This window comes from Neofelis nebulosa, chromosome 10, assembly GCF_028018385.1.
Source record: "Neofelis nebulosa isolate mNeoNeb1 chromosome 10, mNeoNeb1.pri, whole genome shotgun sequence".
Classification (NCBI taxonomy): Eukaryota; Metazoa; Chordata; class Mammalia; order Carnivora; family Felidae; genus Neofelis; species Neofelis nebulosa.
Genome location: NC_080791.1, coordinates 105,340,318 through 105,368,314, shown reverse-complemented (window position 1 = coordinate 105,368,314; position 27,997 = coordinate 105,340,318). Strand labels below are relative to the sequence as shown.

The window sequence follows — 27,997 nt, the reverse complement described above, 5'->3', positions numbered from 1 at the left end:
TGAGACAACAGGCCTATCTTTGAACACCTTTGAAAAGTCGACCTCACAGGTTCAGGGAGGGAGATTGGCTTAGTAACTTGCGTTCAATGAACAACAATAACCACATAAAAACATGACAGCCAAGAACACCTCTACTGGAAACTTAGGTTCATGTGGATGCCGGGAAAGCCAAGTCCTATTGGGCTGTGTTGACAAAAGGATGGTGTCTGGAAGGAGACAAGAGTCCAGACGGTTGTTGGCACACCATGTTCGTCTGTGGTCACGGGTGTTATTACGGGTCTCAGTGACAGCCTAAGGTGGCCCGTAGGAGGGCAGCTGTAGAGGCAGAACCAAAGGAGCTGGGATTCTTTACACTTCCTAACCAATGTAGTTCTTCAAAACTGAATTGGGCTGCCTTTTGACAGGGAGTTCCTTATCCCTGGAAGTGTTTGAGCAAAAGCTTGACTCATTGGAACGGGGCCGCTAGGGAAGATTCCTGCACAGGGCAGAGGGCACACAATCTGGTCATCCTTCCAGCTTCCTCCCAGCTGGACGATCCCGATTTTCATCCACTCCCCCTGCCTACCAGTCTCCGATTGTTGGCCTGGGGCAGCTGCAGAAATGGGCAAAGAGCAGCCTGTGGGTTCAAGACCCGCTAGTGCCCCCTGGCCGGGGCGCAGGTGGATCCACTGACCCCGCGCACCCAGGGTTCGCGTGCTGATCTGCTGGCAGGCTGGGAGCCGGCCTAGAACTGCCCAGCAGCGCAGTGACCCAGCGTCCCACCTTCTCGTGACAACACAGGCAACTCCCGCTCCACGGAGACCGGCAATGCCCCGGCGCACAGCCTCCCGCGCCAGCCTTGCTCCGGGAGTCTCTTTCCTCCCAGGGCCTCAGTCTGACGCCCACAGCCCTTCTCAGGAAGCTGACTCCCAAACCCGGGCAGGGGGTGTGGGCCGAGGCCGAAACCCCGCCCCCAGGGGTCCCTGATCTTTGCCCCCGCCCCGGGCTCCGCGCCTCCCCTAGAGGCTACCGGCCGGCCGGCGGCGCTGCCTTTTGTGCGTTTCGCTCAGAGGTGCCAGAGACCCCCACCCCCACCCCCCCACTCCCGCCACAGCCGTCCGCCGCGTCCCCTCGCGGCCCCCGGCCCCTCCTCTCGGAGTCCCCAGCCCCCCTGCTCGGCTCTGCGTGCCAGCTCGGGGCTCGCTGGTTCGCTCCCCGCGGCGCCAGGAGGAGGGGCGAGGGCCGGCAGCCCCCTCCCCCGCGCGCGGCGCCGGAGCCCAGCCGAGCCGGGGGGACCCGCCGCCGCCGGTCATGTGGGCCGGACTGCTCCTCCGGGCCGCCTGCGTCGCGCTCCTGCTGCCGGGGGCCCCGGCCCGCGGCTACACCGGGAGGAAGCCGCCCGGGCATTTCGCGGCCGAGAGGTAAGCGCCTCGAGCCCCTCCCCTGCCCCGCCGCAGGGGCGCTCCCGGCGTGGGGCAGAAGGGCGCCCCGGAGCCGCCGGCAGCCGCGCCTCGGGGCTCCCCTCCCGGGCGCTGTCCGTGCGCGGGCGCAGCCCGTGGGGGGGGGGGGGTCCGGACAAAGAGACAGCAGCCTGTGCTCCGGGCGGGAACCCGTTCTGCGCCCCTGGAGGGGCTGTCCTGACAAGAACCTGGGGGGATGGAGATCCAGGCGCTGAGTGAGCCCCTCTGAGTCTGCCCTGGCGCGCGGACCCCTGGCGAGGGCAGCCCGGGGCGTGCCACCTGGTCTCCGGAGCGGCTGGTCGTCGCTGGCGAACGGGCCTCCCGGCCGCGCCGGGGCTGGGGGCTTCCTCTGCGTCCAGGCTGCACGCACGCCCCTGGACCTTGGAACCGCCGGGCTCTCCCTGGGTCACGTTTCGGTTTCCGCCTGTGCGCGCGCGCGGGCGGGGGTGGGGTGTTTGCCCCTTTGCTCTTTCCCGGTTGATGCCACCCTCCCCTCGAGTCCCCTCCCGGCGGAGGCCGGGCCGCCGCGTGTGCGTGATGCTCCGAGCGAGGGAACACGGTGTCAGCGGGCGGCCTGGCCCGCGGCCACCGCCTCGGGGGGCGCGCAGGGGGGCGGCCCCGCCAGGCTCGCAGCTCGCACGTGTGCTCCGCAGCCACCGCCAGTTCCTGCCCAGATGGGCCGGGCCCCCGCGGCGTTTCACAGCCTTCCAGCCACCTGTCTCCCCGTCACCGCCAGCCCTAGGAGGCTCCTCGGGGCGCTCGGCCGCAGCCCACCTGAGGGCGCGGCTCCACCAGCCTCGCGAGCATCCTTCCGTCCGCCGCTCTGGTGGCACCCCAGCCCCTTTCAGAGCCCCGTCTGAGGAGCCGGAGCCGCTGGCTCCTCTTTCCCAGGCTGCTGACAAAATCGCTCTAGCAAGGGGTAGCGGGTGGGACATCACTGCCAGCACCTCCCACCCCCAGCCCCCCAGCCCCCCAGCCCCGCGCGTCTTTGCTTCTTCTGTGATAACTTCAGAGAGGGGAGAGTCTTTGAGGCTCCAGGGACCGTCTGCTGCAGATGTTTCTGGACTGCCGTGTGCCGAAAGTTCCCCTTTCCGGAGCACTTGTCGCTCTTGATAGATACTCTCAGGCGTGGAGTGAGTCTGCCTTTCCCATGTGGCCAGTGCCTGCTGCGGCACCTAGCACGTGGCGGGTGTTCTGGGTGCTCCGTAGACTGCCTGAGTGGCAGCATATTCCCAGCAGCCTCCGTAGGGCAGGGCTTTCTTGTCCCTCTCCTGCGGTGCCGGGATTCCCAGTTCTAACCAGGCTGGGCTTCATCTCGGCGCCTAGCCATCGCAGGACCAGTTCCCCTCACCACCTCCATCCCCCTCCCGGACTGTGCACCTGCTGTTCCCTCTGCCTGGAGCACCCCCCACCCCCCTCCGCTCTCACAGCCTGCCCCTACTCTACTATTTCCTGCCTCAGCCTAGATTCTGTCCTTCCAGGAAGCCTCCCCTGACCCTCCTTGGGACTCCAAAGCCTGTCCCATTGTGGCACTTGTCACACTATTTCGTTTCTGCCTGGTTGTCTGCCCAGAGCCCCTTGAAGGTGGGGAAAGTGACTTGTTCCTGGCTGTAGTGCTATGCCTCACCCAGGGTCAGGCACACGCTCCCCTTTGCTGTTTTGGGCAGCTTGCTGGCACCCCCCCCCCCCCCACCACCACATTGATGTCACCTGGGGAATGACCTCTCTCTGGCTTCTCTGGGGCTGGCCTCCTCCTTTGTCTCTTCTGCTGGCTTCCTTTCTCAACCTTTCCCTTAACTGCCATTTATTGAGCACATACTGTGTGCCCGGCGGGCATCGCTTTTGACACTGAGGTGAACAAAAAAGATGAAGCCCTGGTCCTCAGAGAATGAGAGGGGAGACACACAATGAATGAATCAACAAATTGATAAGTAACCGAATGCCCCAGAAAGTACGTGTTATGAAGAAGAATAAAGCAAGATAAGAGTGGGCAAGAAGGATCTCTCTGAGAAGGTACATGAGCCGAGAGACCTGGGTAAAGGCAGAAGAGAGTTGGGTGCGTTTCTGAGGAAGAACCTTCCTGACGGAGAGAGTTGCAGGTGCAAAGGTCCTGCGGCAGCCATGCCTGGGGCTCTTCAGCCATTGCCATCTTTCCCCGTCAGTGCTGAGGCCCCTCTCTCCCGGCCACTCTGCCTCTGTTCATGTGGCAGGTATCTGTAGGAGGCTGATGTCTGTTCTCTCACCCCTTTTTCTTTGTCCTGCCTCCGGGAGAGACTGTCTGCGTCGTTTTTCTTTGGGGACTTCCCACTGCCCCTCTGGCAGGTTTCGAGAACTATTTGTTGACTGGCCGGGAGACTTTCACGGCCTGGTAGACCAGTCCCTTGCCCGGTGCAGAAATGTGGAAAAGCATTCTCTCCTCTCTTCCAGACGCCGGCTGGGCCCCCACGTCTGCCTCTCGGGCTTCGGGAGTGGCTGCTGCCCTGGCTGGGCACCATCCATGGGCAGTGGGCACTGCACCCTTCGTAAGTGCCTGTCCCTGTGCCCCAAACATCCTCCACAGCAGGGCGCTCACTCCCTGGGCTGGCCTAAATAGGGCAGATTGGGGGCCCCAGCCCCCACTACCTCACCTGCATTTCTCCTCTCAGCCCTCTGCTCCTTTGGCTGCGGGAGGGGTATCTGCATTGCTCCCAACGTCTGCTCCTGCCAGGACGGAGAGCAAGGGGCCACCTGCCCAGGTAACGGGGTGGCATGGGGGTGGGGGTGGGACATGGCTGAGACTATGTGCCAGGCACGGGGTTTGGTCTTAGAGTATCATCTTCCGACAACCACCTAGGTGGGCGTTCTCATCCCCATTTTATAGATGAGGAAACTGAGGCACAGAAGTTAGTGGCTCACCCAGGGTTTCATGGTAAATGGCAGTGCTGGATTTACGATCGGGCCTTTCTGCCTCCCCAGCCCCTTCCCAGCAGAATTGAGGTGGGGACGGCCGGGAGTGGGGCATGGTGTGTGCTCACCCGTGTGCTGCCTGTTTCAGAAGCCCACGGACCCTGTGGAGAGTATGGCTGTGACCTTACCTGTAACCATGGCGGCTGTCAGGAGGTGGCCCGGGTGTGCCCCGTGGGCTTCACCATGACAGAGACAGCTGTCGGCATCAGGTGTACGGGTGAGAGACCTGGGAGCTGGCGGGGACGGGGCGCGAGGGGATTCTGTCTCTGCCGTCCTTCCAGAACAGTCTGCAGAGAGATGCAGGGCAAGGCTGAGCCGGGGAGAGCTCTGGTTTGAGAGTGGGCAGGGAGGTGCCAGCCCTCCAGATGCCCAAATATCCATCTGACAGATATTTGGGCAGCTCGGGGCCAGGAACTGGAGCGAGGGGCTGCGGTGACGAGTCATGGGTTGGCCCCCGCTTCGGAATCGGAGGAGGGGAGACAAGTAAGGGTAACCGCAGCCCCGTGCGATGGGACCCTAAGTGGTGAAGTGCCTGGAGCCGGACCCACAGGGGGACAGATAACCAGGACTGGAGTCAGGGCTGACCATGGAAGGCTCCCTTGGGAACGTGATGTTTGAGTCACTGAGGGAAGAAAACCTCAGTAATTACTGTGTAAAAGTGTGATTCGTTTGTGATTTCAAAAAGTTCTTTTTTTTTAATGAAAAAAAAATTTTGTTAACGTTTATTCATTTTTGAGAGACAGAAACAGAGAAAGTGGGGGAGGGGCAGAGAGAGAGAAGGGGAGACACAGAATCTGAAGCAGGCTCCAGGCTCCGAGCCGTCAGCACAGAGACTGACACGGGACTTGAATGCACAAACTGGGAGATCATGACCTGAGCCAAAGTCTGAAGTCAGACGCTTCACAGACTGAGCCACCTAGGCGCCCCTTTAAAAAAATTTTTTTTAATGTTTATTCATTTTTGAGAGACAGAAACAGAGAGTAAGTGGGGAGGGGCAGAGAGAGAAAGAGGGAGACACAGAATCCGAAGCAGGCTCCAGGCTCCGAGCTGCCAGCACAGAGCCCGGGGCGGGGCTCGAACTCATGAACCACCAGATCCTGACCTGAGCCAAAGTCCTAAGCTTACCCGACTGAGCCCCCCACACGCCCCATGTGATTTTAAAAAAGTTCTTACAGGCCAAGTCTGTTACCTTCCTCAGAGGCAGCCTCTGGGACCAGTTTCTTGCATATCTTTCCAGAGAGTTGAAAGAAAGCCTTTTTTTGAATTTGGACTTTGTAAAACTAAGGTCTCTTCCCCAAATATAAAAGTGAAAAACAACTTATTTTGGAACATTTGGAAAGTAAAAGGAGGGTAGAAGATGAAAACAAACATGTCCCCGATGTCCCTAGATATTTGTTCCTAAAATGAACTTGTTTTTTCTTCCCTTTTCCCTGGCCGTGTGTGTGTGTGTGTGTGTGTGTGTGTGTGTGTGTGTGTGCGTGATGCATATTTGTGTGTTTTATAAATTGGCATCAGTCATGCCTTATCCATAGTTTTTGCTCCTTATTTTGCTCACCTTATATGGTGAGTGGGGAACAGTCCTTACAACAGAATTTTTACCGGCCACGCCTGTGGCTGCTGTCACTGCTGTCCCTCATTTAGGTCGCCTGCAGTGTTTCGCTGTCAGTAATGCTGCAGGAAGGAGGCTTCTCGTCGGCCTCTCTCAGTATTCTCAGAAGGAAAACCATTGGGCCAAGGGTCTCACTAAGGAGTGTTGGTGCTCGGGGCCCATTGCAACATCCTCTTCAGGCAGGCTGAAGCAATTCATCCTCCCCTGAATGTTTTTCATGGGGAGTACTTCCTGCCTACACTTCTTGTTGCCCAGGGGACTGGGTCAAGGAAAAGCCAGAGAAGAGTGTCAGAGCTAGCACCGAGCAGGGCAGCACTGGCCGCCACCACGAGGGATCCCGGTGGGATGGGGTTAGTCAAGGTGGGCTTCCTAGAGGCGGCGGTTGTGGTCCCGAGGGGCCCGCTGTGGGGAGAGCAAGTAGAGAGAACGCAGGTGCCCTGCAGGCACGGGGCCAGGGGGCGGGAGACTCGGATGCAGACTGCAGTGGGCGGTTGCAGATGCTGTCGGTCCTTGAGAGCCACCATGGACCACAGTTCTTAGAGGAGGAAGGGATGCCATGAAGCGGGGGTGGGGAGTTCTGTCCCCTGGTGCCCCTCACCCTGCAGGCCTGAACTTCCCCGCCCCCCCCACCCCCCGGAGGATACTTGGATCCAGTCACCCCACCCTGGGCAGAAGCCTCAGAGCCTCATCGGCACTCTGCAGCCGAGCCTTAACCCACTGCTCCAGCCCTGTCTCCCGCTGCCCCTGTCTCTGTGCCTGGCCCCTCCTCCTGCTGCCTCCTGGTCCTCTGCCCAGTGCTCCTCCAGTGGCCGCTGGGGCCGGGCGTCACCTGGGGGGGCACGTATCACCCGGCCGTGCGCTGGCCTCACAGGCATGTGTCGTGGCTCTTAAATGTTACCAGACCGTAACCAGCCGGAGAGTCTGCGCCATGTCTTGGTCACATTTGTGTCCTCAATGGCCCCCCCTCCAGATCGGCTGTGTACAGGTGGTGCTCAATAAACATTTAGTGGACTTTAGTGAGCCTCCCCGTTCAGTCTCCTCTGCCCTGCTAGGGTCGCCCTGCGGTGGGGCCATTGAAAATCGTTCTGTCTCAGCCATGCTCTCTGTCATCTGGTCTGCATGGGTCACAGAGCAGGAGCCTGGCCTCTCGGCCTCTGCTTCCTGGAGGTTCCCTCATGGCCGATGATCTTCCTGGGGCCTGGTCTTTCTGTCTCGGGTGGGGGTTCCACCCGGCTGAAGGCGGGCTTCTTGCGCGGACAGGGTCCCTGTGGGGTAGAGTTTTTCCCTGCACGCAGCCACGTTCAGAGTCGTCCGTGCAAAGATGTTTTCTCTCTTCCCAGACATTGACGAATGCTTAAGCTCCTCCTGCGAGGGCCAGTGCGTGAACACAGAAGGCGGATTTGTGTGTGAGTGTGGGCCCGGCATGCAGCTGTCTGCCGACCGCCACAGCTGCCGAGGTGAGTGGCCCAGGGACAGGTGACCACCGCTGCTGGGCTCTGAGTTGAAGGCGCGGCCCTACCCAGCCCAACATGTGCACTTCATCCGTGCATTACTGCGTCTTACCTTCCCCGTGGTCCCCTGAGGGAGATATTGTATCACCCCCATTTTGCTGATGGGAAAACTGAGGCTCACCCAAGGCCGTTCTGTCAGTAAACACTGGAGTCCGCTTGAATCCTGGCATGTCGACCCTAGGGCCCTTGCTCTGACCCGGCACGGCAGGGTGGAGGGAGGGGGCTGGAGAGGCCTAGGGGAGAGCCAGGGGCTGGGCGGAGGAGGCCACCGAGGTGAGGGAGGGCCTCGTGGGACATGGGACGTGGGACGCCGTGCCTGCTGCAGTCATTCACCCCCTGCATTCATTAGTTCCACCTGCCCCCAGTCTGGTGGGGAGAGGCAGAACGAGGTTGGGGTGAGGAGTCAGTGCTGGGGGAGCTCCGGGGAGAGGAAGGAGTCTTTGCTCCTGAGTGGACAGGATGAGGGAGATCTTTGAACATAGTCACCCTTCCCTTTAAGATGACTTACAGAAGGAAGCATTCTCTCTTAAACGAGGCAGATGAGGGGAAAGCTGCCCCATGAACCTGCGCTATTATTTTCTATTGTTTGAAATGGTCATAAATGGGAAAATAAGTTTTAAAAGTTGCTAGTTCCAGACCTTCTCTGCCCCTCCTTCTCTCTACTCTGCCTGGGGAATAACCCTGGTGTCTTAGCCCTCTCCGGCTGCTGTAACAAAATCCCACCGCGTGGGCCGCTTTAACAACAGAAATTTGTTCTCACGGGTCTGGAGGCCGGGAAATCCGAGGTCAAGGTGCCAGCCCATTCACTTTCGGGTGAAGGCCCTTCCTGGCTTGTAGCCAGTCACTTCTTGCTGGTTCTTACAAGTAGAGGTAGCAAGCTCTAAGGGCACGATCCCGTCACGAGGGTCCCCCCCACCCCCCAGCCGCCTCAAGACCTCATCTAAACCTAATTAAGGACAAGAGACGAGCAGCAGACGGTTGCAGAACTGGATTCTGGCACCGTGCTCACACTTTGCGTGCCTTTGGCATTTCACTCCCATTTCAAACTGATCCTGTGAGGTTGGTACTGTTTACTTCCGTTTTCCGGATAGGACCCCTGAGAAATTGAAGAAGTTAAGTAACTTGCCCAAGATCATGTTAGGGCTGGGATTTGAACCCAGTCGTTCCTCTCCTTGCTTTTTCTCCTCTCAGCAACCTGTCGCGAAGGTGTCTCCACATCCGGGCAAACAAACCTGCCTTGTTCCTTTTTTTTTTTTTTTTTTTTTAATGTTTTTATTTATTTTGAAGGAGAGAGAGACAGAGCATGAGCAGGGGAGGAGCAGAGAGAGAGGGAGGCATAGAATCTGAAGCAGGCTCCAGGCTCTGAGCTGTCAGCACAGAGCCCGACGCGGGGCTCGAACCCACGAACTGTGAGATCGTGACCTGAGTTGAAGTCGGACGCTTAACTGACTGAGCCACCCAGGCGCCCCACTGCCTTGTTCTTTTTAACTGCTGCCTGCTGCTCTGCAGCACAAACACCCCCTAGTTTACCAACTCTTCTTTTATTGATGAGCATGTGGATTATTTCCAGCTTTTCGTGATTTCAAACGATGGTCTGGGGAAGCTTTGACAGAGGAGGTGCTATAGAAGCTGAGTTTTGAGGTATGAGTAGGAGTTTGCCCTAGTCAAGATGCACAGGCATGCCAGGCAGACAAAAGAACATGGGCCAAGAGGGAGGCCCCCAACAACATGGTGCATTTAGACGATGGCAGAACAAAGGTGAGGGGCAGGGAAGGAGGTAGGAAAGGCTGCCTGGGGGGTCGAGAGCTATGGTGCAGGATTTGTACCACAGTGGTGCCTGTGGGAGCAGAGAGTGGCCTGATCAGAGAGGTGCCCTTTGCACAGAACAGCCTGGAGGCCAGGTAGCAGATGGCTTAGGAGGGGCACAGGGGAGCTGCGTGAGGCCATTACGCTTCTCCAGACTAGATGCAAAGGCAGCCCAGGCTATGGTAGGGCAGTGAGGATGGAGAGAAGAGGGCTGGTCCAGGGAGAATGTCACTGATAGGCTGAATGTGGGTGGTGAGAAAGAGAGGGTTTAAGATGGTCCTTCACGGCCCTGAGGATGGAAACAGGAGAGGAAGACGGGGGAGCACACCATTCCGATACTCCGTGGGCGGGGGGTGGGGTGGGGGGAATGACCTTCAGGCTTGCTCTGGTCCCTTCCAGACACTGACGAATGCCTCGGGACCCCCTGTCAGCAGAGGTGTAGAAACAGCATCGGCAGCTACAGGTGTTCCTGTAGACCGGGTTTCCATCTCCATGGCAACCGGCACTCCTGTGTAGGTAAGGTGGGGGGACCCTGTTGTCTTCATGGTTAGGCTGCCAGCCACCGGTCACCTGGACAGGGCGAGCCCAGGGACGGGGACGGGCCAGCAGTCTGGACCTCCTGGCTGCCTGGAGCCCGTAAGCACTTGAGCGTCTGCTCAGAGCCTGCCTTTTCCTGGGGTTGGCGTGGCTCCTCACGGAAGACCCTGTCTTGGACTTTTCCTGGCCACATGCAACTTTCATCCTGTTATGTTCCTCTTCCACCCCTCTCCCAGATACACCCCAAGGATTCCTCTCTGCTCACCCATTTTCTTGACTGCCTTTGCTCCCCTTGGTAAATAAAGCGTGTTAGTCTTGGTTCCTCTGGTTTAGAAGGAGACCCCTGTTTTCTCAGCCCATTAGCAGATATTTCCAGAAAGGGATTGACATGTTTGGCTCAAGCTTGGCTCATGGGTTGAAGGTGGGATCCCGTGGGCCTGAAAACAGACCTTGTTCTGGCGGAGTTTGGTGTTTGTCCCGAAGCCTACCTTGAAGCAGTGCCGTGATTTTCGAGACTCTTTTCAGAAGGGGCTGAACCATCTCAAACCTGGCCCGTGGGATGGTGGAAGGTTTGCAGATGACATTCCCAGCAGGGCTCGTCCCCACCAGCCAGCGTGTAACCACTGCTGCGTGGTGCTGGGGGATGAGTCACCGGTGCCTCCATTAAACGCCAACTGGATGTGTGAACCTTCCAAAGGGACTAGCAGTAGATTGTGGCCCCACTCCTAGACATCTGGGTCACCTCCCACACTCTGAGGTAGGGATGGACCCTGTCAGAACATGGCTGGGAGAGTCTCCCAGTCTCTTCTGGGCTCAGGGATGGAGGAAGAAGTAGCCTCAACAAGGCGGCTGTTGGCAGCGAGGCTCTCCTGCAGATGTAAACGAGTGTCGGAGGCCTCTGGAGAGGCGAGTCTGTCACCATTCCTGCCATAACACCGTGGGCAGCTTCCTGTGCACATGCCGACCTGGTTTCAGGCTCCGAGCTGACCGCGTGTCCTGTGAAGGTGAGCGACCGTTCATACTTGCCCTCCTAGGCCCCAGCTCCGTCCCAACCTTGGGCTGGGTTTTACCAGGCCCCGCCCCCGTCCCACCCAGCCCCCCTCCCTCGTCCCACCCAGCCCCCCCTCCCTCGTCTCACCCAGCCCCCCCTCCCTCGTCCCACCCAGCCCCCCCTCCCTCGTCCCACCCAGCCCCCTCTCCCTCCAGCCCGCAGGCTCCGCCCCCTCCCACCCAGGCCACGCCCTCCAGCCCCAACCTTTGGCCGGTTTCCCCAGGCCCCGCCCTACAGCTCCAAGGCCACGCCCTCCAGCCCCAACGTTAGGCCCGTCCCCCCAGGCCCCGGTCCCGTCCCAACCGGGCCCCGCCCTCCAGCTCCATCCTTAGACCTGTTTCCCCAGGCCACGCCCCCCGTCCCACCCAAGCCACGCCCCTGCCCTGGCCCTGCCCTCCCAGCGCTGGGCCTTTTTCCTTTTCTACCCATTCTTTTTCAATTCATTTTGTTATTTCCAACTCTTCACTTTCTTTCTCACTTCTTCCTTCTACTTCTTTACCCATTCGTCCTCCCTTGTCATTTTACTGTTTCCCTAACCCTTTTGTTTTCCCCCAAATGGTAAAAGGTGGGGGGGGGGGCGGGGAGAGGAGCATGTGACAGGAGCCGCAGTAACCTGGGCTCCCAGGGACACTTTGGACGATGTGGCGTCAGTTCACTCTGCCATACTTTGACAGTGTGCCTAAAAACATGCGTTTCCGATCATCTAAATGCCGAAGATGCTCCTTCTAGCCCATGGCAAGCTTTCCCCGGGCTGTTCCTTCATCCCCAGCCTCAGCATCCCCTCTTGGGAAGCCACGTCTGGGCGGGGCAGCAGGGGACCCACTCCCAACTTGTCACTTGGGCCTGCTCCTGTAGTGCTTTCCCCTCAGCCTTGTGTGATGGTCACTGTAGCCTCCTTGGATTAGGGTGAACTGGGGTATTAGACTCTTATGCTGATGAAGAAAAACTGGCCCACAGACATTCAGTGACTGGCGGTGGGCTGCAGTCTCGCCTCCTGCCACTGCTGCTGCCTCCCTCAAGAGACCCCCGTGCTTCCGTTTCAGCTTTCCCCAAAGCCGTGCTGGCCCCCTCTGCCATCCTGCAGCCCCTGCAGCACCCGCCCAAAATGCTACTGCTGCTCCCGGAGGCGGGCCGGCCTGCCCTCTCCCCTGGACACAGCCCTCCTTCCGGAGCCCCGGGGCCCCCAGCTGGCGTCAGGACCACCAGCCTGCCGTCTCCCACCCCTGCACCACACACTTGGCCGCCAGCCACCCTGGTGGCCACTCCTGTGCCTAGTGCCTCCCTCCTGGGAACCCTGGGACCTCCCTCGCAACTACAGGAGGTGACTCCTTACTTGCCCAGGGGCCCAGAGGCCACGTGGTTGGCACCAGGGTCCTCTGCCTGTTGGCACCTGGGAGCCACTTATGAGTCTGGAAGCCGCTGGACAGAGGCCGGGTGTTCCCAGTGCCTGTGCCAGGTAGGTGGAAGGGGTCCTGGGGGCTGCTCTGGTCCAGTGTCCGGGGCCTTGTGATGGCTGGAAGTCCTGCTTCTGCTTCCAGAACGGGGAGGTGAGCTGTGAAAAGGTGATGTGTGAAGCTGCTTGTTCCCACCCGATTCCCTCCGAAGATGGAGGCTGCTGCCCGTCGTGCACAGGTGGGAGCTGGTCTGGGGGAGGCTAAGAGTCCCCCTCATGATCCTGCTTCTCTTCTTCCCCAGCCCCTCTGCAGCTGAAAGGCTGTTCTCTAACTTTGGGGTACATTAGAATCACCTGAATCACTAGAATCTGGGGGCCTCACCCCCAGAGCTTCTGATTTATTAGGCATGGGGTAGGGCCTGGGGACTTGCGTTTCCAGCAAGTTCCCAGGTGATGCTGAAGTTGCTGGTTCAAGGACCACACTTTGAGACCCACTGGTCCACGCTGTGGTATCCCTCAAGGGGAACTTTCCATCTTTTGGGGATCCTTTTTGAGCCTCGTTCATTCATTCATTCATTCATTCAGTGAGTTCCTCCACATCTCCCTTCTCCAGATGTCCCCTTCCCTGTCCCAGCTCCCCTCCCACAACCAGAGGAGGGATCCTTCATCAATCCTGTCCTCTTTCCAATTCCCTCCCATGATCTGTTTACAGTTTTTCATCGGCTTCCCGTTGCTGCAAGGATAATGACCGTGAATCTTAACGAGTCCTTCAAACAGGGCTTGGCAAAACTCACTCTGCACACGAATCCCTGGGATCTTGTTACAATGCAGCTTCTCCTTCAGTAGACCTGGGCGGATGGGGGGGCCGGAACTGCTGTGTTCTCTGAAGCTCCGGTGATGAGATGCTGAGGCCACTGCGAGTGAAATAGCAGTGAAGACATCTTCCTAAGGGTTAGAATGAGCATACACTTAGTGGTGTCTTCAGGATGTTCGTGGCCTCTTACCACGTTCCTGCTCTATACTGAGCCCTGATTGCGAATGGCTGTGGATCCGTCCAAGTCCCTGCCCACAGTGGTGTTCCCATTTTATGGTAAAGACAACTGAGTCCAGAGAGGCTAAGTGACATGTCCAAGGTCACCCGGGTTCCTGAACGGACAGGCCAGGTTTTGAACCCAGGGCTGTCTGGCTGCCTTTCCTGCCTTATGGGGAAAATATACCAGGTCCTGCATATAGTTCTAGGTTTACAGACACCAATGGAGCCCTCCTGGGCCATCTGATGTGGGTGTCTCTGGCTTACCCCTCCGGGGGGGGGGGGGGGGGTCCTAGGACTGCACAGTTCTGGGTGCCTGGATCTGCCACTCCCGGGACATCCTGGCTAGTGAGAGAATGTTCCAGGTACATTATGCCTGGAAAAGTAATGAGATCTCAAGCTTCCACCACTTTGAAGAGGTCTGATGCCTCCACTCTTGTTTGTCTTTCAAAGGCTGTTTTCACAGTGGCGTCATCCGAGCCGAAGGGGACGTGTTTTCACCTGCCAATGAGAACTGCACCGTCTGTGTCTGCATGGTGAGCCTCACAAGAGCCCTGAAGCCTCGCGGGTGTTTTCCTAACCTTTGGGGGTTTTAGAGGAAGAGGGAAAGATCGGGTGTTAAAAGTGAGCTTGTCAAATGGAAGGAGAGTTCCCAGGTTGTGGATTTTGGTTGGAATCTGTCGAATTTAAAGGCGTGGGGGTCTGTGGAGTCAGGGAGGCTTCTGCTGAGCAGGAAAGAGCCAACAGGCAAACAGGGTCCATCTGTCTAGGAAGGGGAGGGGATGAAACTCCGTCGGAAACTTCCCACCAGGGAGGCTGTTTTTCTCTCCAGGCAAAATATTTGCCAGCACAATAAAGGTATCCACATCTGGGAGGGAGGAGGCTTATTACCAGACGCAGCTTGTTAAGAGTATTATTTCGCTTTAGGCAAATTCACTTCTGTAAGAATGGTTATGAAGCACCTACTGTGTTCCTACTGTGACGCCAGGTGCCGTCACACAGATTTGATTATGAGCACGCAGTGTGCACCAGGCACGGGGCTCGGGGCCTTTCATCTGTTGCCTTACCCGAGGCTCCTGGCAGCTCGTCTGGGTCGGCTTTACTGTCCCTGTTCCACAGATGAAAAGACCGAGGCCGGGAGGTGCCAAGAGGTCTGTCTGTATCCAAGGCCCGGGCTCTGATCGCCAACCCTCACTACCAGCCTCTAACCATCACTGGCCTGGAGGTGACCGCAGAGGCTACAGTGTGAGATGGGGGGCGAGGCAGGTAGACAGCCACCTCCACGCTTTACTGGGCTCTTCCTGTGCGCCACACACACGCAGTGGCCAAGCACCTTCGTGGATCACGTCATTGTGTGTATCCTCAGCGATCCCTGACAGAGCCACCTCTTCTACCCCATCTCACGGATAGGGAGACTGAGGCTAAGTGAGGTGATGGACATTGTCCAGAGTCACACGACTCGTTCGTGGAGGAGCAAACGCTGCAACTCACCTCTTGCTGCTCCAGAGGTGGGGGGGGGGGGGGGGGAGGGTTATTTTTTTATTTGTTTATTTTTTTGAGGCGGGGGATTTTTATTTTTTATTTTTTTGCCTTAACTTCAAATTTAAAATTAAGTCTTAACGGGCACCCCGGTGGCTCAGTCCGTTAAGCATCTGACTCTTGGTTCAGGTCCTGATCTCACGGTTCGTGGGTTCGAGCCCCACGTCGGGCTCTGTGCTGACAGTGCAGAGCCTGCTTGGGATTCTGTCTCGCCCTCCCTCTCTCTCTCATCCTCCCCTGCTCACACACACACACACACACACACACACACTCCCTCTCTCTCTCTCTCTCTCAAAATAAATAAATGTTAAAAATATTTTTTAATAAAAAAGTAAGTTTTAAATTTAATTCTTTGAATAGCCAATAGAGTCACATGGTTCAAAACTCAGATGTACAGGAAGGTGTCTTTGATGGAGGAACCTCTGTTTGCCTCTTCCCGGCATCCTTCCAGAAGCTTTTATGTGCCGTGGGAGGATGTTCTCACCACACCGTAGCAAATGCCAGGAACTAAGTCCCTGCACACTGTCCTTGTTGTCACCATGGTGGCATTCAAAAGGTTTGGGATGGCTTCCTTTTGGAGGCTTTGGTCTTGGACAGGAAGCTTGAGGGGTGGTGTGAGATAGGGAATGAGCTTGAGGGGCCTTGGGGCCTGGTTCCCCTCCTCCCCTCTGCCCCCACCCACCACCATCTCTCCCCTCCTCAGGCCGGAAATGTGTCCTGCATGTCCCCTGAGTGTCCTCCCGGCCCCTGTCAGACCCCCCTGAAGTCAGATTGTTGTACTTGTATTCCAGGTAAGTGAGTCTTTGGGGTTCCGGGTGGGGGACTTGGCTTTTGTGTGTGTTTTTGGGAGCAGGGTGAACAGAGCAGGGGAAGGAGATTGAGTTTTGCTTCAGAAACTCCAATCAAGTGAAGCATTTCAAAGTGCCAGCTTAACTGAGCGCCTACTATGTGCATAGTGCTTTAGATGCTAGATTGGGCTCATAGCCCAGTCTGCCCCTGCTCTAGGAGGCGCCTTCAGCACGGCCAGGAAGGGGTGTGAGTCCATCCTTGGCATGGCTCTGTCTTGAGACTAGAAGGGCGTCTCCCCTTCCCCACTAATGAGTTGGTCCTTTGTTGAAAATGTGGTTCTCTTTTCCTGGGATGACCTCATCATCATCACAAATGTTCCCCGACGGCTCTGTGCTGCTGCCTGCCAGCCCTTGATCTCATTGAATCCATGTGGCACAGCCTTGAGGGAGTACGATTCAGAGGCCCATTTCATAGATGATGAAACTGAGGCTCACGGAAGTCATTGCTGCCCAGAGACATAACGACCAGTTAATATCAGAACAGAACTGGAAATCAAGGCTGCCTGATTTCAAAGCTGGTGTTCTTTAAAAAAATTCTTTTTTTTTTTTTTTAATTTTTAAATTTGTTTAACGTTTTAAAAAATATTTATTTATTTGAGAGAGAGAAAGACTGAGTGCGAGTGGGGGAGGGGCAGAGAGAGAGAGAAAGAGAGAGAGAGAGAGACAGAATCCCAAGCAGGCTCCAGGCTCTGTGCTGACACCACAGAGCCAGACGTGGGGCTCACACCCACGAACTGTGAAATCATGACCTGAGCCGAAGTCGAATGCCTAACCAACTGAGCCACCCAGGCGCCCCTAAAAAATTATTTTCTTAACTTTTAAGTATTATTTTTAGCTAAGACATTTCTGAATAGGTAATATACTGCCTATGAAGTAGGAGCCTTTGTCAGCTCTTATCAACCCCATTCTACAGATGAAAAGATTGTGGCTTAGACAAATTAAGTATGTCCCCTTGAATCCCTCCCTAGTGGGTTGCGTAGCTGGGATTTGAACCGAAGGCGGTCTGACTAAGCCAGGGGGACCTGGGCCAATTTTTAGGCTGTTTTTTAAAAAAAAAAAAAAAAAACAACTTTTTTTTAACGTTTATTTATTATTGAGAGACAGAGAGAGACAGAGCATGAGCATGGGAGGGGCAGAGAGAGGAGACATAGAATTCAAAGCAGGCTCCAGGCTCTGAGCTGTCAGCACAGAGCCCGACGCGGGGCTTGAACTCACAAACCACGAGATCATGACCTGAGTCAAAGTCAGAGGGGAGGCTTAACCGACTGAGCCACCCAGGCGCCCCTAGGCTGTTTTTATCTGTAGGGGGGCAGTCTTCAGAGGAGAGGCTCTCACTGACTCCTCCCTACCTCCAGGGGATGTCATTTGTCCCAGACCTTGTCTTGGGTGTCTGGGCCAGTCTCTTTTCATTTCTTCTTTTTTTTTTTTTTTCTTACTCTTTAGTTACTCCGGGATTCCCTCCCTTTTTGGTTAAGGACCTTAGTTTGCACATGACTCACTCTCCATCAGTTTTTAAGCAACAGCTTATTTTTTTTTGTCAAGGGTTTGGAGGGGAGCGGTTGGCTCCCTGAGTGTGGGGTATGCTGGAGGGCATGGTGGGAGTGTTAGCTTCCCGAGGGCCCCTCCCCTCCCCACTGTTCCCCTTTCTCTTTAGCTGCCTCTCCCTTTCTCCTCTGCAGTGAGATGCTATTTCCACGGCCGGTGGTACGCAGACGGGGCTGTGTTCAGTGTGGGAGGTGATGAGTGTACCACCTGTGTCTGCCAGGTAGGTGGGTGGGGGAGGGGAGCAGGGCGCAGGACTTTCCCAGCATGCCTCGACCAGGAGACTAGGAGCTGCCACACAGCAGAAGGGAAACTGAGGCAGCAGGGGCATTACTCGCGTTCACCAAGGCCTGCCCACAGTCTCCTTGGAGTTCACCGTTCAGCAGAGCTATTTATAGAGTACCTACTGTGTGCCCAGAGCAATGCCAAATGCTGGGGACACAGCTAAGCACAAGACAGCCCCAGTCCCCTCTTTCAGGGAGCCCACAGCCTAGGTGGGCTGTGGGCTGATGACCGGGGCTCCTCACCGGAAGGGAAGGCTTCTTGGAGGAGGGATGTTAAGTTGACACCTGAGGGGTGAGGGAGAGGAGCCTGAGGCAGGTGTGCCCGGCAGAAGCGAGAACGCACAGCCCGTTCTAAGGCCTGAACGTGTCCCTGCTGCCTGGGGCACAGAGTGCAAGAGACTAGGCCAGAGAGGCAGCTGTGCGTAGGGAGGGTCCTTGAGTTGGGGTCTGAGAAGCAGGGCCTGGGGCAGGATTCTCGTGTAAGTCATCTTCGGAATGGCAGCCAAGGGCAGAGGAAGGAGCCAGGTGAAGACGGGGTCTCAGGCTGACTCCACAGGGAGCTCTGGAAGGAGTTGCACGGCAGAGACGGGTGTGTGCAGAGATCAGGGAGCTCGCATCAGTTGTATGCACTCCCTCTGCTCTCCGGGAAATGGGGGTGAAGGAACCATCCAGGCACCTGAAGGACTCGGCGGCTGTCAACCAAAGGCAGTCCTTAGAGGAAGGGGTCGCGGGGAGGAGGGGGCCTCACAGCCTCTCCCACAGACTCAGGAAGGGCTTTTCTGGCCAGGCTGAGGGCTCTGGACTTGGCAGACCTGATGACCGGTTTTAATTGGTGGAGCCGTGCGATCATATTGGTGCACGAGAACGTTCTGTGGCTGCAGAGTGAGGGTGCACTGGGGTGAGAGCAGAAGGCTGTTGCACAAGTGAAGGGAAGAGGTGCTGGGGCTATGGCCCGGGCAGGCGGAGACCCCCAGCCCAACAGCTGGGACGTCCCAGAACGTGCTCCTGGCCTCCCCCCGGCCACCCCCACCCCCATCCCTGGAGATTCTTTGTCACTTTGAGGAGAATGACAGCAGCAGCCTGGCAGCCTCCTCTTCAGCTTTCAGATGGCCCAGGTCCGGGAGCTGCCCTCACTGGCCCGTGTACCTGGTTCTCTTCCAGAACGGGGAGGTGGAATGTTCCTTCACACCATGTCCGGAACTGGATTGTCCCCGAGAGGAGTGGTGGCTGGGCCCTGGACAGTGCTGCTTCACCTGCCGGGAGCCCACACCCATGACAGGTGAGGGCCCCCAGCCTTGCACCCCAGGGCGATGCCCTCCAGCCCATGGCAATGCCCTCCAGGAGGGAGGCTGAGCTTTGCGTGCAAAGACTTAGGGTGTGTGTTTCTGTAAGCGTGTATGTCTCTGTGAGTGTGTGTGTGCGTGTGTGTGTGTATGTGTTTGCAGTATTTGTGCGAGTGTGCCCATGTGTGTGTGAATGGGTTTGTAGGTTTATGTGTGTTTATGGGTTTGTAGGTTAAGTGTATGTCTGTGCGAGGTGCCTGTGTGAACTGGGCACACGTTTGGAGGGAAGAGTCACTAACTGAGGGAGCCCACAGACAGCTGCGGGCAGCCCCTGGGTCCAGCAGGTGGCGGGACAGACACCTGGGGAGCTGCCTGGGCAGTGTGAGCGAGCAGAGGCGGCTGTCCTTGGTGGGGTGTTGCTGTAGGTCCGGCGGGCGCTCAGCACCTCCTCGGCGCTCGCGCCCACCCGAGCTTTCTCCCTCACTGTCCCCCGGCCAGGCTGCTCTCTCGACGACAACGGGGTTGAGTTTCCTATTGGACAGATCTGGTCTCCCGGTGACCCCTGTGAGTTATGCATCTGCCAGGTGAATGACAGCGTGCACGCCTTCAGCTGCTTCCCCCGGCGGTCCCTGCCTCGCCCCAAGCAAGCCCTTCTGCCCTGCGCGGGCCCTCCGGGCCGGGCACCCCCTGCTCCAGAAGCCGGGCCGCCTCAGCCCGCCCCTCGTCTCCCTCCCATGCTGGCAGGTTCCATGTTTACAGGAGGGGCTGGGACCCAGTTTCTTCTGTCCTCGGTAGCTCTTTTGGAACAGCGGAGCTTGGCAGCCTGCCTAAATGGGGTGCCACACGCTGCTTGCGAGGACTCGGGTCCCAAGAGCAGGTTTCCCCGGGCACAGGTAACTGAAGGGGCGTAACAGCCCGCGGCTCAGTAGTGCAGGCCTTTCCTGCGAAGCTGCAGTGTTTCCTTCGGGAATGTGAATCTGTGACCTCAGTTCATCAGAAATGGATAAGGAGGGGGTGCTCGAGCTTTAGAGTCCGGTTGACCCCGATATGCCAACATAGCCACTTACCAAGAAACACTATTGTTTCGGCTCGTTAAGTACGCACGTCGGCTTTTGTTTCGAGTTCTTGATTCATGCCTCGGAGCTTAGAGCTTTATTTCTCAAAATGAGGTCCCTGCACCGGCGGTGTCCTCGGCATCACCTGGAGCCTGTTGGACACGCACAATCTCCAGGCTGCTCAGACCTCCGGGCTCAGAATCTGCATTTTAATCCCTGGTGACCCATGTGCACACCGGCTTTTGAGAGGCACAGCCCCCAAGTACCTTGGATGCGCCATTTGTTAAAAAGCCTTAGACCCTTGCAGAACTTGGGAACGTTTCCTTGGGATTACAGTCGGGAGGAGGGTACCTCCGCTGCCTTTCCCCTTTGTGACTGACCCAGGGCACTCGTAGTCTAAGAAAGCTTTGTCAACGTTCAGATTCTCGGAGGGAAGAAAAGAAACCGTATGTGGTGCTTTTGTCTTCTGAAATAGACATTTCCGGTGGAATAGTTTTCTATAAAAATAGGATTTTATTGTACTCTATAGGTTTGGGGTGAGCCAGGGTTCCAGGGAAAAGCTGAGAGAATTTGGATGGGGTGGTGGTGAGCTTTGGCTGTTGCCAGAGAAGGACAGGAAGCCGAGGAGACCAAAACCCTGCTCTGACCTTCCTTGTCCTTAGATAGGGAAGCCTTCCCGGAAGGCTCACACCCCCTTTCCCAAGGAGCCGGTCCTCTGTGTGGGGGTACCTGCCACGTCCTAGCTGCATCATGGCGCCCTCCAGGCAAGCCTTGGCCAGTCTGAGGCATTGCCCTCTCTGGTGGGGGGGAGGGTGGGGTCGGGCAAGGAGGCCGGGCCCGGTGTGTCAGGTGGGGTCTGGGTGAAGTTCTTCCTTCCTTCAGGCAGATGGCTCAGTGAGCTGCAAGAGGACAGACTGCGTGGACTCCTGCCCTCACCCAATTCGGATCCCTGGACAGTGCTGTCCGGACTGTTCAGCAGGTAATTCCCTGCTTGTGGGGCTACACAGCACCCCTTCCCCCCCACATCTGGGCTCACCCTGCCCCAGGTTCCTCCAGACAGGACCACACAGGCTTTATCTCCGGTCATCCTCACAACAGCCCCATGGGAGAAACCCATTTTACAGATGAGGAAAGTGAGGGGGGTGGTTCGTAAAGCAGTTTGCCCAAGGCAGGCCCGGTCTGGGTGCTAGAAGCAGAGAGAAAGATGCTGAGTTTGTAGCCTAGGTGGGGTGACAAAGGTTCATACCTGTGAAACAGGGAACAGTGAGAGAATATAAAAATGATACTTTTTGGGGGTGCCTGGGTGGCTCAGTCACTTGAGTGTCTGACTCTTGATTTCAAGTCATGATCTTATAGTTTGTGGGATTGAGCCCCTCATCAGGCTCTGCGCTGACAGTGTGGAGCCTGCTTGGGATTCTCTCTCTGTCTCTCTCTCTCTCTCTGCCTGTTTGCATGAGTGTTCTCTCTCTCTCTCTCTCAAAATAAGTAAACCTTAAAAAATGATACTTTTTTCCATTTTTAAAAATTTTATTTTTACATAATGTCTACACCCAATATGGGACATGAACTTATAACCCCAAATTCAACAGTCACACGTTCTTGCAACTGAGCCAGCCAGGCTCCCTGATACTTATTTTTTTTATATTAATTTTCACCTGATCTATTATTTCAAAAGTATTGAAGAACATACAGAGAGCAAAAATAAAAACAATTTAAAAGGCCCCTTATCATCTTTAGCCTCATGGTTTTGTTTTTTTCATCTCTTTTCAAGACATAAGTATCTTTATATAACATATCTATAACATGTATCTGTAAGTAACAAATAATGTATCTAACATATATACATGAAAAAAGAGTTACCTGTTGTCCTGTCACCTCCTTTTATACTTACTCGAATGTGATAAATGGCATCGAGGTGGCAGCCCTCAGATCTGGCCTCTGCGGGCTTGGGGAAGCGGAGGGAGGCAGTGTGGGGGAATGTTCTGGAAGGTGGGGGGGTCGATGGGGGAGCAGAGAGGATGGCTGTGGTGCCGGGCTCTCAGGTTGTGTCTCCCAGTCCCCCCGGCTTGATCTTGCCCGGTGAGGGGCAGGGGAGGAAATGCTTCCCTCCCTGGAAGAAGAGCCACTCTGACCCCTCTGCTAAGTCCAGTGCCAAAAAAAAAAAAAAAAAAAAAAAAAGTCCGCGCCCAATCCAGACCTGTGTTTTGTCTCTTCTCCAAACCCCTCGCTGACTGCCTGGGGCTGGCCTGACCTTTGCTCCCAGAAAACTCTTGGACCTTCATCCTTGGCAGGCACCTGGTCACCAGCCACCTTCCTGGCTGGCGCTCACCCCCTGCTTTCTCTGGCAGGCTGCACCTACACAGGTAGAATCTTCTACAACAACCAGACCTTCCCATCCGTGCTGGACCCGTGTCTGAGCTGCATCTGCCTGGTAAGGACCACCCAGACCTGACCCCCATCTGTGGAAACTCCACAGACACTGACCCCTGCTCATGAACCTTGGAGGCAAAATCCAGAACCTTCCAAGAGAAAAGTCATCCTGGGTCACGGTGAAAGTTGGCTCCCTCCGGCCCTACCGAGGGTGAATCTTTACTCGGGGCCAGAGAAATATTTTTTAAGCCTGCCCAGCGAAAGCCCTCCGCTTCTGGGTGATCAGGGGGAGTCCTGGGGGCTCCCAGTAGTAAACATGTGCGTGCTCGCTGAGGGTGCAGGTGAAGGCCTCAAGCCCAGGACTCTGAGCTGGAATCTGTGATATACTCCCATTATCGAGTTCTTGCTGTGTGCCGATCCAGCTCTCGGCCCTCTCTCTGCATGAGCTCAGTTAATCTTCGGGGGAATCCTCTGAGGTAGGTGCCAGGGTCATGTCCATCTGCTAGGTGAGGAAACTGAGGCACAGAGAGACGAAGTCCTTCCCTCAAGATTCTCACGCTGGTCCACTCAAGTGCCAAGAATCGAATCCTAGTATTCTGAGTCTGCGCTCCAGGAGGTGAACCTTTGCCCCTAAGCCAGGCTGCCTCTCAGTCTGAAAAAGCATGCGAGATAGTTAACATCATTTAGTGTTTGGAAAATGGGGGAAAAAGTCCTATTCCTTGTCACGCTGGAAACGTCCGAGGCCAGTCGAGTGAGCACGCCGAGTGGAAAGGGACAAGATCTACAGAAACAGAGAAACTCAGGGTGAACGTCTCGGGCCTCTGAGTGGCCCTATTTGTTCACGTGCTTCCGGGAGCTTCAGGCTTCTGGGTCCTTCTGTCTCCTCGGTTTCTGGTGCTCACCTTTTCCTGGGTATTTTGTGGATTTGATCGGCAGGGACCTGTTGAAAGATGAGCGGCACGGTCAAGGCCAGGCCCTTGGCTCTGTGGGGCTTGCGTTCTGTCGAGAAGACAGACTGAGTGAATGAACCTCTCCCCCAACCGTGGTGGCTCCGATGGTCGCTCCGTGGTTATGCGGCTGTCCTTCCCGAGTGTCCCATCAGCTGCTCGGAGCAAAAGGCCTTGTGTGTTTTCTGTGTCCCGCAGCTGGGCTCGGTGGCCTGCTCCCCGGTGGACTGCCCCATCACCTGCACCTACCCTTTCCACCCCGACGGGGAATGCTGCCCGGTCTGCAGAGGTGAGTGGGACCAGCACCCCTATGTCCGAGGCTCCCAGCTGGGCCTTGGCCCTCATGGCCCTGTCCCCTCTGCCCCTGCAGATTGCAACTACGAGGGAAGGAAGGTGGTGAACGGCCAGGTGTTCACCTTGGACGATGAGCCTTGTACCCAGTGCACGTGCCAGGTAAGCTGGGCCTGGGGACGCAGGGGCTGCCCGGCCAGGGACTGCATCTGGCCTGTTGTCCCTTTGCAAAACTGTAAGTCCCCTCAGCCAACATAAGCCCGCCTTCCTCCTGCCTTCCCAGCTTTAATTGCCGGCCAGCATGCCTCCAGATTTGATGGTATCCTCCCTCTTTGTGGTCTCCTTAAAGCGGCCCTGCTGTTCAGCCTCTGTCCCAGGAGCTTTCTGTGGGCGTAAGAGGCGTGTGGGGTGCCGTCCTGCGACGGGATGGGGCTTCCTCACTTGTGTCCCTGTGCTTCCCCAGCTGGGAGAGGTGAGCTGCGAGAAGGTGCCCTGCCAGCGGGCCTGCTCGGACCCCTCCATGCCCCCTGGGGACTGCTGTCCCTCCTGTCCAGGTGAGCGGGCCTCTGGGCCCTGGGGCTTCTCCACTGTCTTCCTGCACTTTGCTCTTGCCAGAAACGGAGAACTTGTAAAGGGCTGGGTGTGAGACACCCAGGCTCAGCGGGGGAACGCGTCTGGCTCGAGGCCACACCGCCAGCACGCGGTGAAGACAAGCCTGGGCTTGCTCATCCTCATCCAGCGTCCCTTGTGCCACATCCGTGACACCTGTGTCCCTTTTCCTTCATTACCTCCTCCCTTAATCTCTTTTTCTCCTCTTTCTCCCTTTTCCAACAACAACAACAGCAACAACAACAAAAACACCCCACTATTTAGGAACTGAATCAACTTGGCAGGGGAGTAACCAACAGTATGTCCTGAATACTAGGTGTGACCATCTCCAATTTCCTGGTGAGGAAACAGAGGCGCAGAGGGGTGGAGGGGCACGCTCAAGGTCACGTAACTGACGGGCAGGAGAGCCAGGATTTGAGCCCAGAGTTGATGCTTTGTAGCTCCTGCGTTGTCCTGACTGCTGAACACGATTTTCATTTTTTTGTCCACTCCATCATGAGGGTCCACCCGTGTGGCTCTTTCTGCAGAGGTACAGATAGGACCCAGACAAAGTGATGTAACACATGGCTTTAAAGTACCGACGTAGCCCAGAGCTGGCCGTTGTAAAAAGCCCCCAGATACTCCGGTTTGCTCACCCTCTGACTTTTAAGCTGACGTTTGGACAGTTTCTCGATTCTTCTTCTTTTTCTGTCTATCCATAATGGACCTGCTGTGAAAAATCTTGGGTCCGACAACTTTGTTCTTTTCACACTTTGTGAGTTGTGTCGGGGCCCTGTGGTTAGCAGGTGGAATCCTGGGCCATGGGGCACTAGGGGGGGCGGGTGTGGCGCGGAGACCCCAGCAGCATGACAGCGCGTCACCAGACGGGGCCCCTCGACCAAGCGGCAACTTGCCGTGGGGTAGCCGGCTCCCCACACGTCCTCCAGCTCTATACCATGTGCCTTGAATTTAATTTTTCCAATTTAACACGCCCGTAAAGTACCTTACGTGTGGCTATTGTATGTTGTTTTTTTTTAATGTTTATTTATTTTGAGAGAGAGAGAGAGCACGTGCGCTACTGAGGGAGGGGCAGAGAGAGGGAGAGAATCCCAAGCAGGCTCCGCGCTTGGGGCGCACGGGGCTCGAACCCACAAACCTCAAGATCACCACTCAAGCTCTAGCTGCTGGTGTTGGGCTCAAGCCGGGGTCTCTCCGATTCCTTGCCCCGTGCTGTCTTGCCTTCACAAGGGGAAACAGAGGCCCAAGGAGGTAAGGTGCAGAGCCTGGCCGCTTCTCCCGGGACACTCCACCTTTGGCTCCATTCGCCATGTGCCTCTTCCTAACAATAGCTCCTTTTAGGGAGAAGCCACTTTTTGCTGAAATAGAATATGAATTGTTTCCTTTTGCTACTTAATAAACATAACAGTTTTCTTGAGATGTAATTCATGCGCCACTTAATTCACACACTCAAAGCATATAGTTCCGTGCCTTCGGGTATATTCAGACTTGTGTGTCCGTCTTTCAGATGATTTTTAAAATCATTCCAGGGGCACCTGGAATGAAGTCGGTTAAATGTCCGACTTTCGCTCAGGTCACGATCTCACGGCTCGTGAGTTCGAGCCCAGCGTGGGGCTCTGTGCTGACAGATCGGAGCCTGGAGCCTGCTTCGGATTCTGCGTCTCCCGCTCTCTCTGTCCCTCCCCTGCTTGCATTCTATCCCCCACCTCAAAAATAAATAAGAAAACATTACAAAAATTCTAAAAAGTAGGGGCGCCTGGGTGGCTCAGTCGGTTAAGTGTCCGACTTCGGCTCAGGTCATGATCTCAGTCTGTGAGTTCGAGCCCCGCATCAGGCTCTGTGCTGACAGCTCAGAGCCTGGAACTGCTTCAGATTCTGTGTCTCCCTCTCTCTGTGCCCCTCCCCTGTTCATGCTCTGTCTCTCTCTGTCTCAAAAATAAATAAACGTTCAAAAAATTTTTTTAAAAATTCTAAAAAGTAAAATGTAATCATTCCAGGTTTTATGGATTTGACAGCATCTGTCTCCTTCTGATCATACCTTTCTCCAATACTCTCCCTTCTTTTTTAATTTTTTTAACGTTTATTAATTTTTGAGACAGAGACAGAGCATGAACAGGGGAGGGGCAGAGAGAGAGGGAGACACAGAATCCGAAACAGGCTCCAGGCTCCGAGCTGTCAGCACAGAGCCCGATGCGGGGCTCGAACTCACGGACCGTGAGATCATGACCTGAGCCGAAGTCAGACGCTCAACCGACCAAGCCATCCAGGCGCCCCTCCAATATTCTCCCTTCTTATGCGTCTTCACTCCTCGCTCTCTCGGCTTAAGCCTCTTCCTTTGCTTGTTCTCTGCCCGTGTGCCAAGCCCTTATGACGTGCCAGGCTCCAGGCTGAGACTCCAAAAAGTTTTTTTTTTTTTCAATAGACTTTATTTTTCTAGAGCAGTTTTAGGTTCACGGAAAAATGAGCAGACGGTACAGCCTCCCCTGTCACGAACATCCTGTACCAGATGGTCCGTTTGCCACAATCCACGAACCTCCACGGACACATGGTTATCACCCAACGTCCGTCCGTCCTTAACATCCGGGTTTAGGCTGAGATTTCCCATGCACCGTTCATTCAGTCCTCAGAGTGACTCTGTACGTTGTGATGATGCCCATTTTACAGATGAGGACACCGAGGCCCAAGGGAGCTATGTGCCTTATACAACGTCACCGAGCCAATGCCTGGCAGAGTGACTTTGGGGGATTGCCCCCCTCTATTCAAGGTTCCCTTTTGGTCTCTCCCTGGAGGCAGGGGCCAGCTGGTCCTTACCAGGTGTGAGCGGCCTCCGTCCCCAGGGCAACTCATCCCAGAGCCGCCTCGGCTGTCCGGAGAACCCATGTGCATCTTGATTCCTCCTCTTTTCTCTAGATTCCCTGGAAAGAAGAGCCGTGGAGTCTGGCAAGGCAGCTCGGAGCCCCCGTGGGGACACTGAGGGCCCGGTGAACTGTAGCTCGTGCCCAGGCCCCCCAGCAGCGTTGCCTGAGAGACCAGTGCCCCATGTTCTCCAGCTCCTCCTCAGAACGAACGTGACCACCACGCAGACTCTACCCACGAGCCCCTCAGGAGACCAGGCCTCACCCTCACCCCATCCGGGGCCTGGGGGCACATTCCCAGGGGAGCCGGGGGCCTCCCAGCCCTCCCCGGGGCCTTTGATCCTTCCAAGAGCCTCCACTCTACCTCTAGCCGCTCCTGGAGCTCCTGGGCCTCCTCCTGTAACCCCAGAGCCTGAATCCTCATCTGGAGCCCAGACAGCGACCAGACAACCCTCTCCGCCTGCCATCGTCCTGACTGAACCGTCAGCCCGTTCCACGACGGCCCCCAGCCCCTCAGAGACCCCCGCCACCCTCCTCCGGCCTCGCAGACTCTCTCCCGCCGCCTCCAGACTGTCTGCAGCCCTGGCAGTCATGGCCAGCCCCAGCCCCCCGCGCACGGGGACCTCAGAGGGGGAGGAATCCACCGGGTAAGCCGGCCTCGGCTTCAGGGCCCTGCCTGGGAGACTTCGGACACAGAAAACTGCCAGGGGCCCTGGGCGCTGGCAGGGAGGCTCTGGGGCGACCGAGGCTGGCGACGCCAGAGGCTCACTGCTGCGGGGCTCCTGGGGGGAAACGTCCCCGGGGTCCAATGCAGCCTTGTCCCCAAGAAGCATTTGGAATGTGCCGTGAGAGGAGGCAAACGGCATTCTCCACGGTCGCATCCTCCTCGGACACCACGGCGGCCTGTCTTGGAAGGAAGGCTGGGGCTGCTGAGCTCCCTGCTCTGGAGGAGAAGAGTCAGAGGGCCTGGGAGTCCCCTGGGATTGTGCCTCCAGCCGTCCCTCGTCCCTCCCTGAGGTTTCCCTATTAAAGGCTGTCTCCGTCTTCCCCGCTCC

The 27,997-nt window shown here is 56.5% G+C and overlaps 1 protein-coding gene and 1 long non-coding RNA gene across 3 annotated transcripts; one reads left to right on the top strand and one right to left on the bottom strand.

The window, feature by feature from the left end:
• Positions 1-13: 13 nt before the first annotated feature.
• LOC131487970 (uncharacterized) lies at positions 14-2,180 on the bottom strand. Its single transcript, XR_009250035.1, has 2 exons — positions 1,628-2,180; positions 14-315 (listed from the first exon to the last, which is right to left on the bottom strand). It is a non-coding gene; the product is annotated as an uncharacterized LOC131487970 (long non-coding RNA).
• Positions 312-27,997, top strand: VWCE (von Willebrand factor C and EGF domains). 2 transcript variants are annotated; one of them, XM_058689209.1, is made up of 20 exons: positions 312-1,400; positions 3,867-3,961; positions 4,085-4,174; positions 4,474-4,602; positions 7,335-7,451; positions 9,711-9,827; positions 10,724-10,852; positions 11,943-12,355; positions 12,438-12,531; positions 13,776-13,858; positions 15,565-15,652; positions 17,389-17,474; positions 18,697-18,814; positions 19,317-19,382; positions 20,760-20,852; positions 22,222-22,304; positions 23,389-23,479; positions 23,561-23,643; positions 23,945-24,035; positions 26,998-27,997. In XM_058689209.1, the coding sequence occupies exons 1-20, from the start codon at positions 1,291-1,293 to the stop codon at positions 27,591-27,593; spliced, it is 2,772 nt and encodes a 923-aa protein (XP_058545192.1). In that variant the 5' UTR covers positions 312-1,290; the 3' UTR covers positions 27,594-27,997. The 2 variants fall into 2 exon arrangements, with proteins under 2 accessions (XP_058545192.1, XP_058545191.1); XM_058689208.1 differs by having other exon boundaries at positions 313-1,400; positions 19,317-19,402; positions 20,756-20,852.

Coding starts and splice junctions, on each gene's coding strand:
- VWCE (XM_058689208.1), top strand. CDS start 1,291: ATGTGGGCCGGACTGCTCCTCCGGGCCGCCTGCGTCGCGCTCCTGCTG. Junction 4,603..7,334: donor TGTCGGCATCAGGTGTACGG/GTGAGAGACCTG, acceptor CTCTCTTCCCAG/ACATTGACGAATGCTTAAGC. Junction 18,815..19,316: donor GGAGCCCACACCCATGACAG/GTGAGGGCCCCC, acceptor TCCCCCGGCCAG/GCTGCTCTCTCGACGACAAC.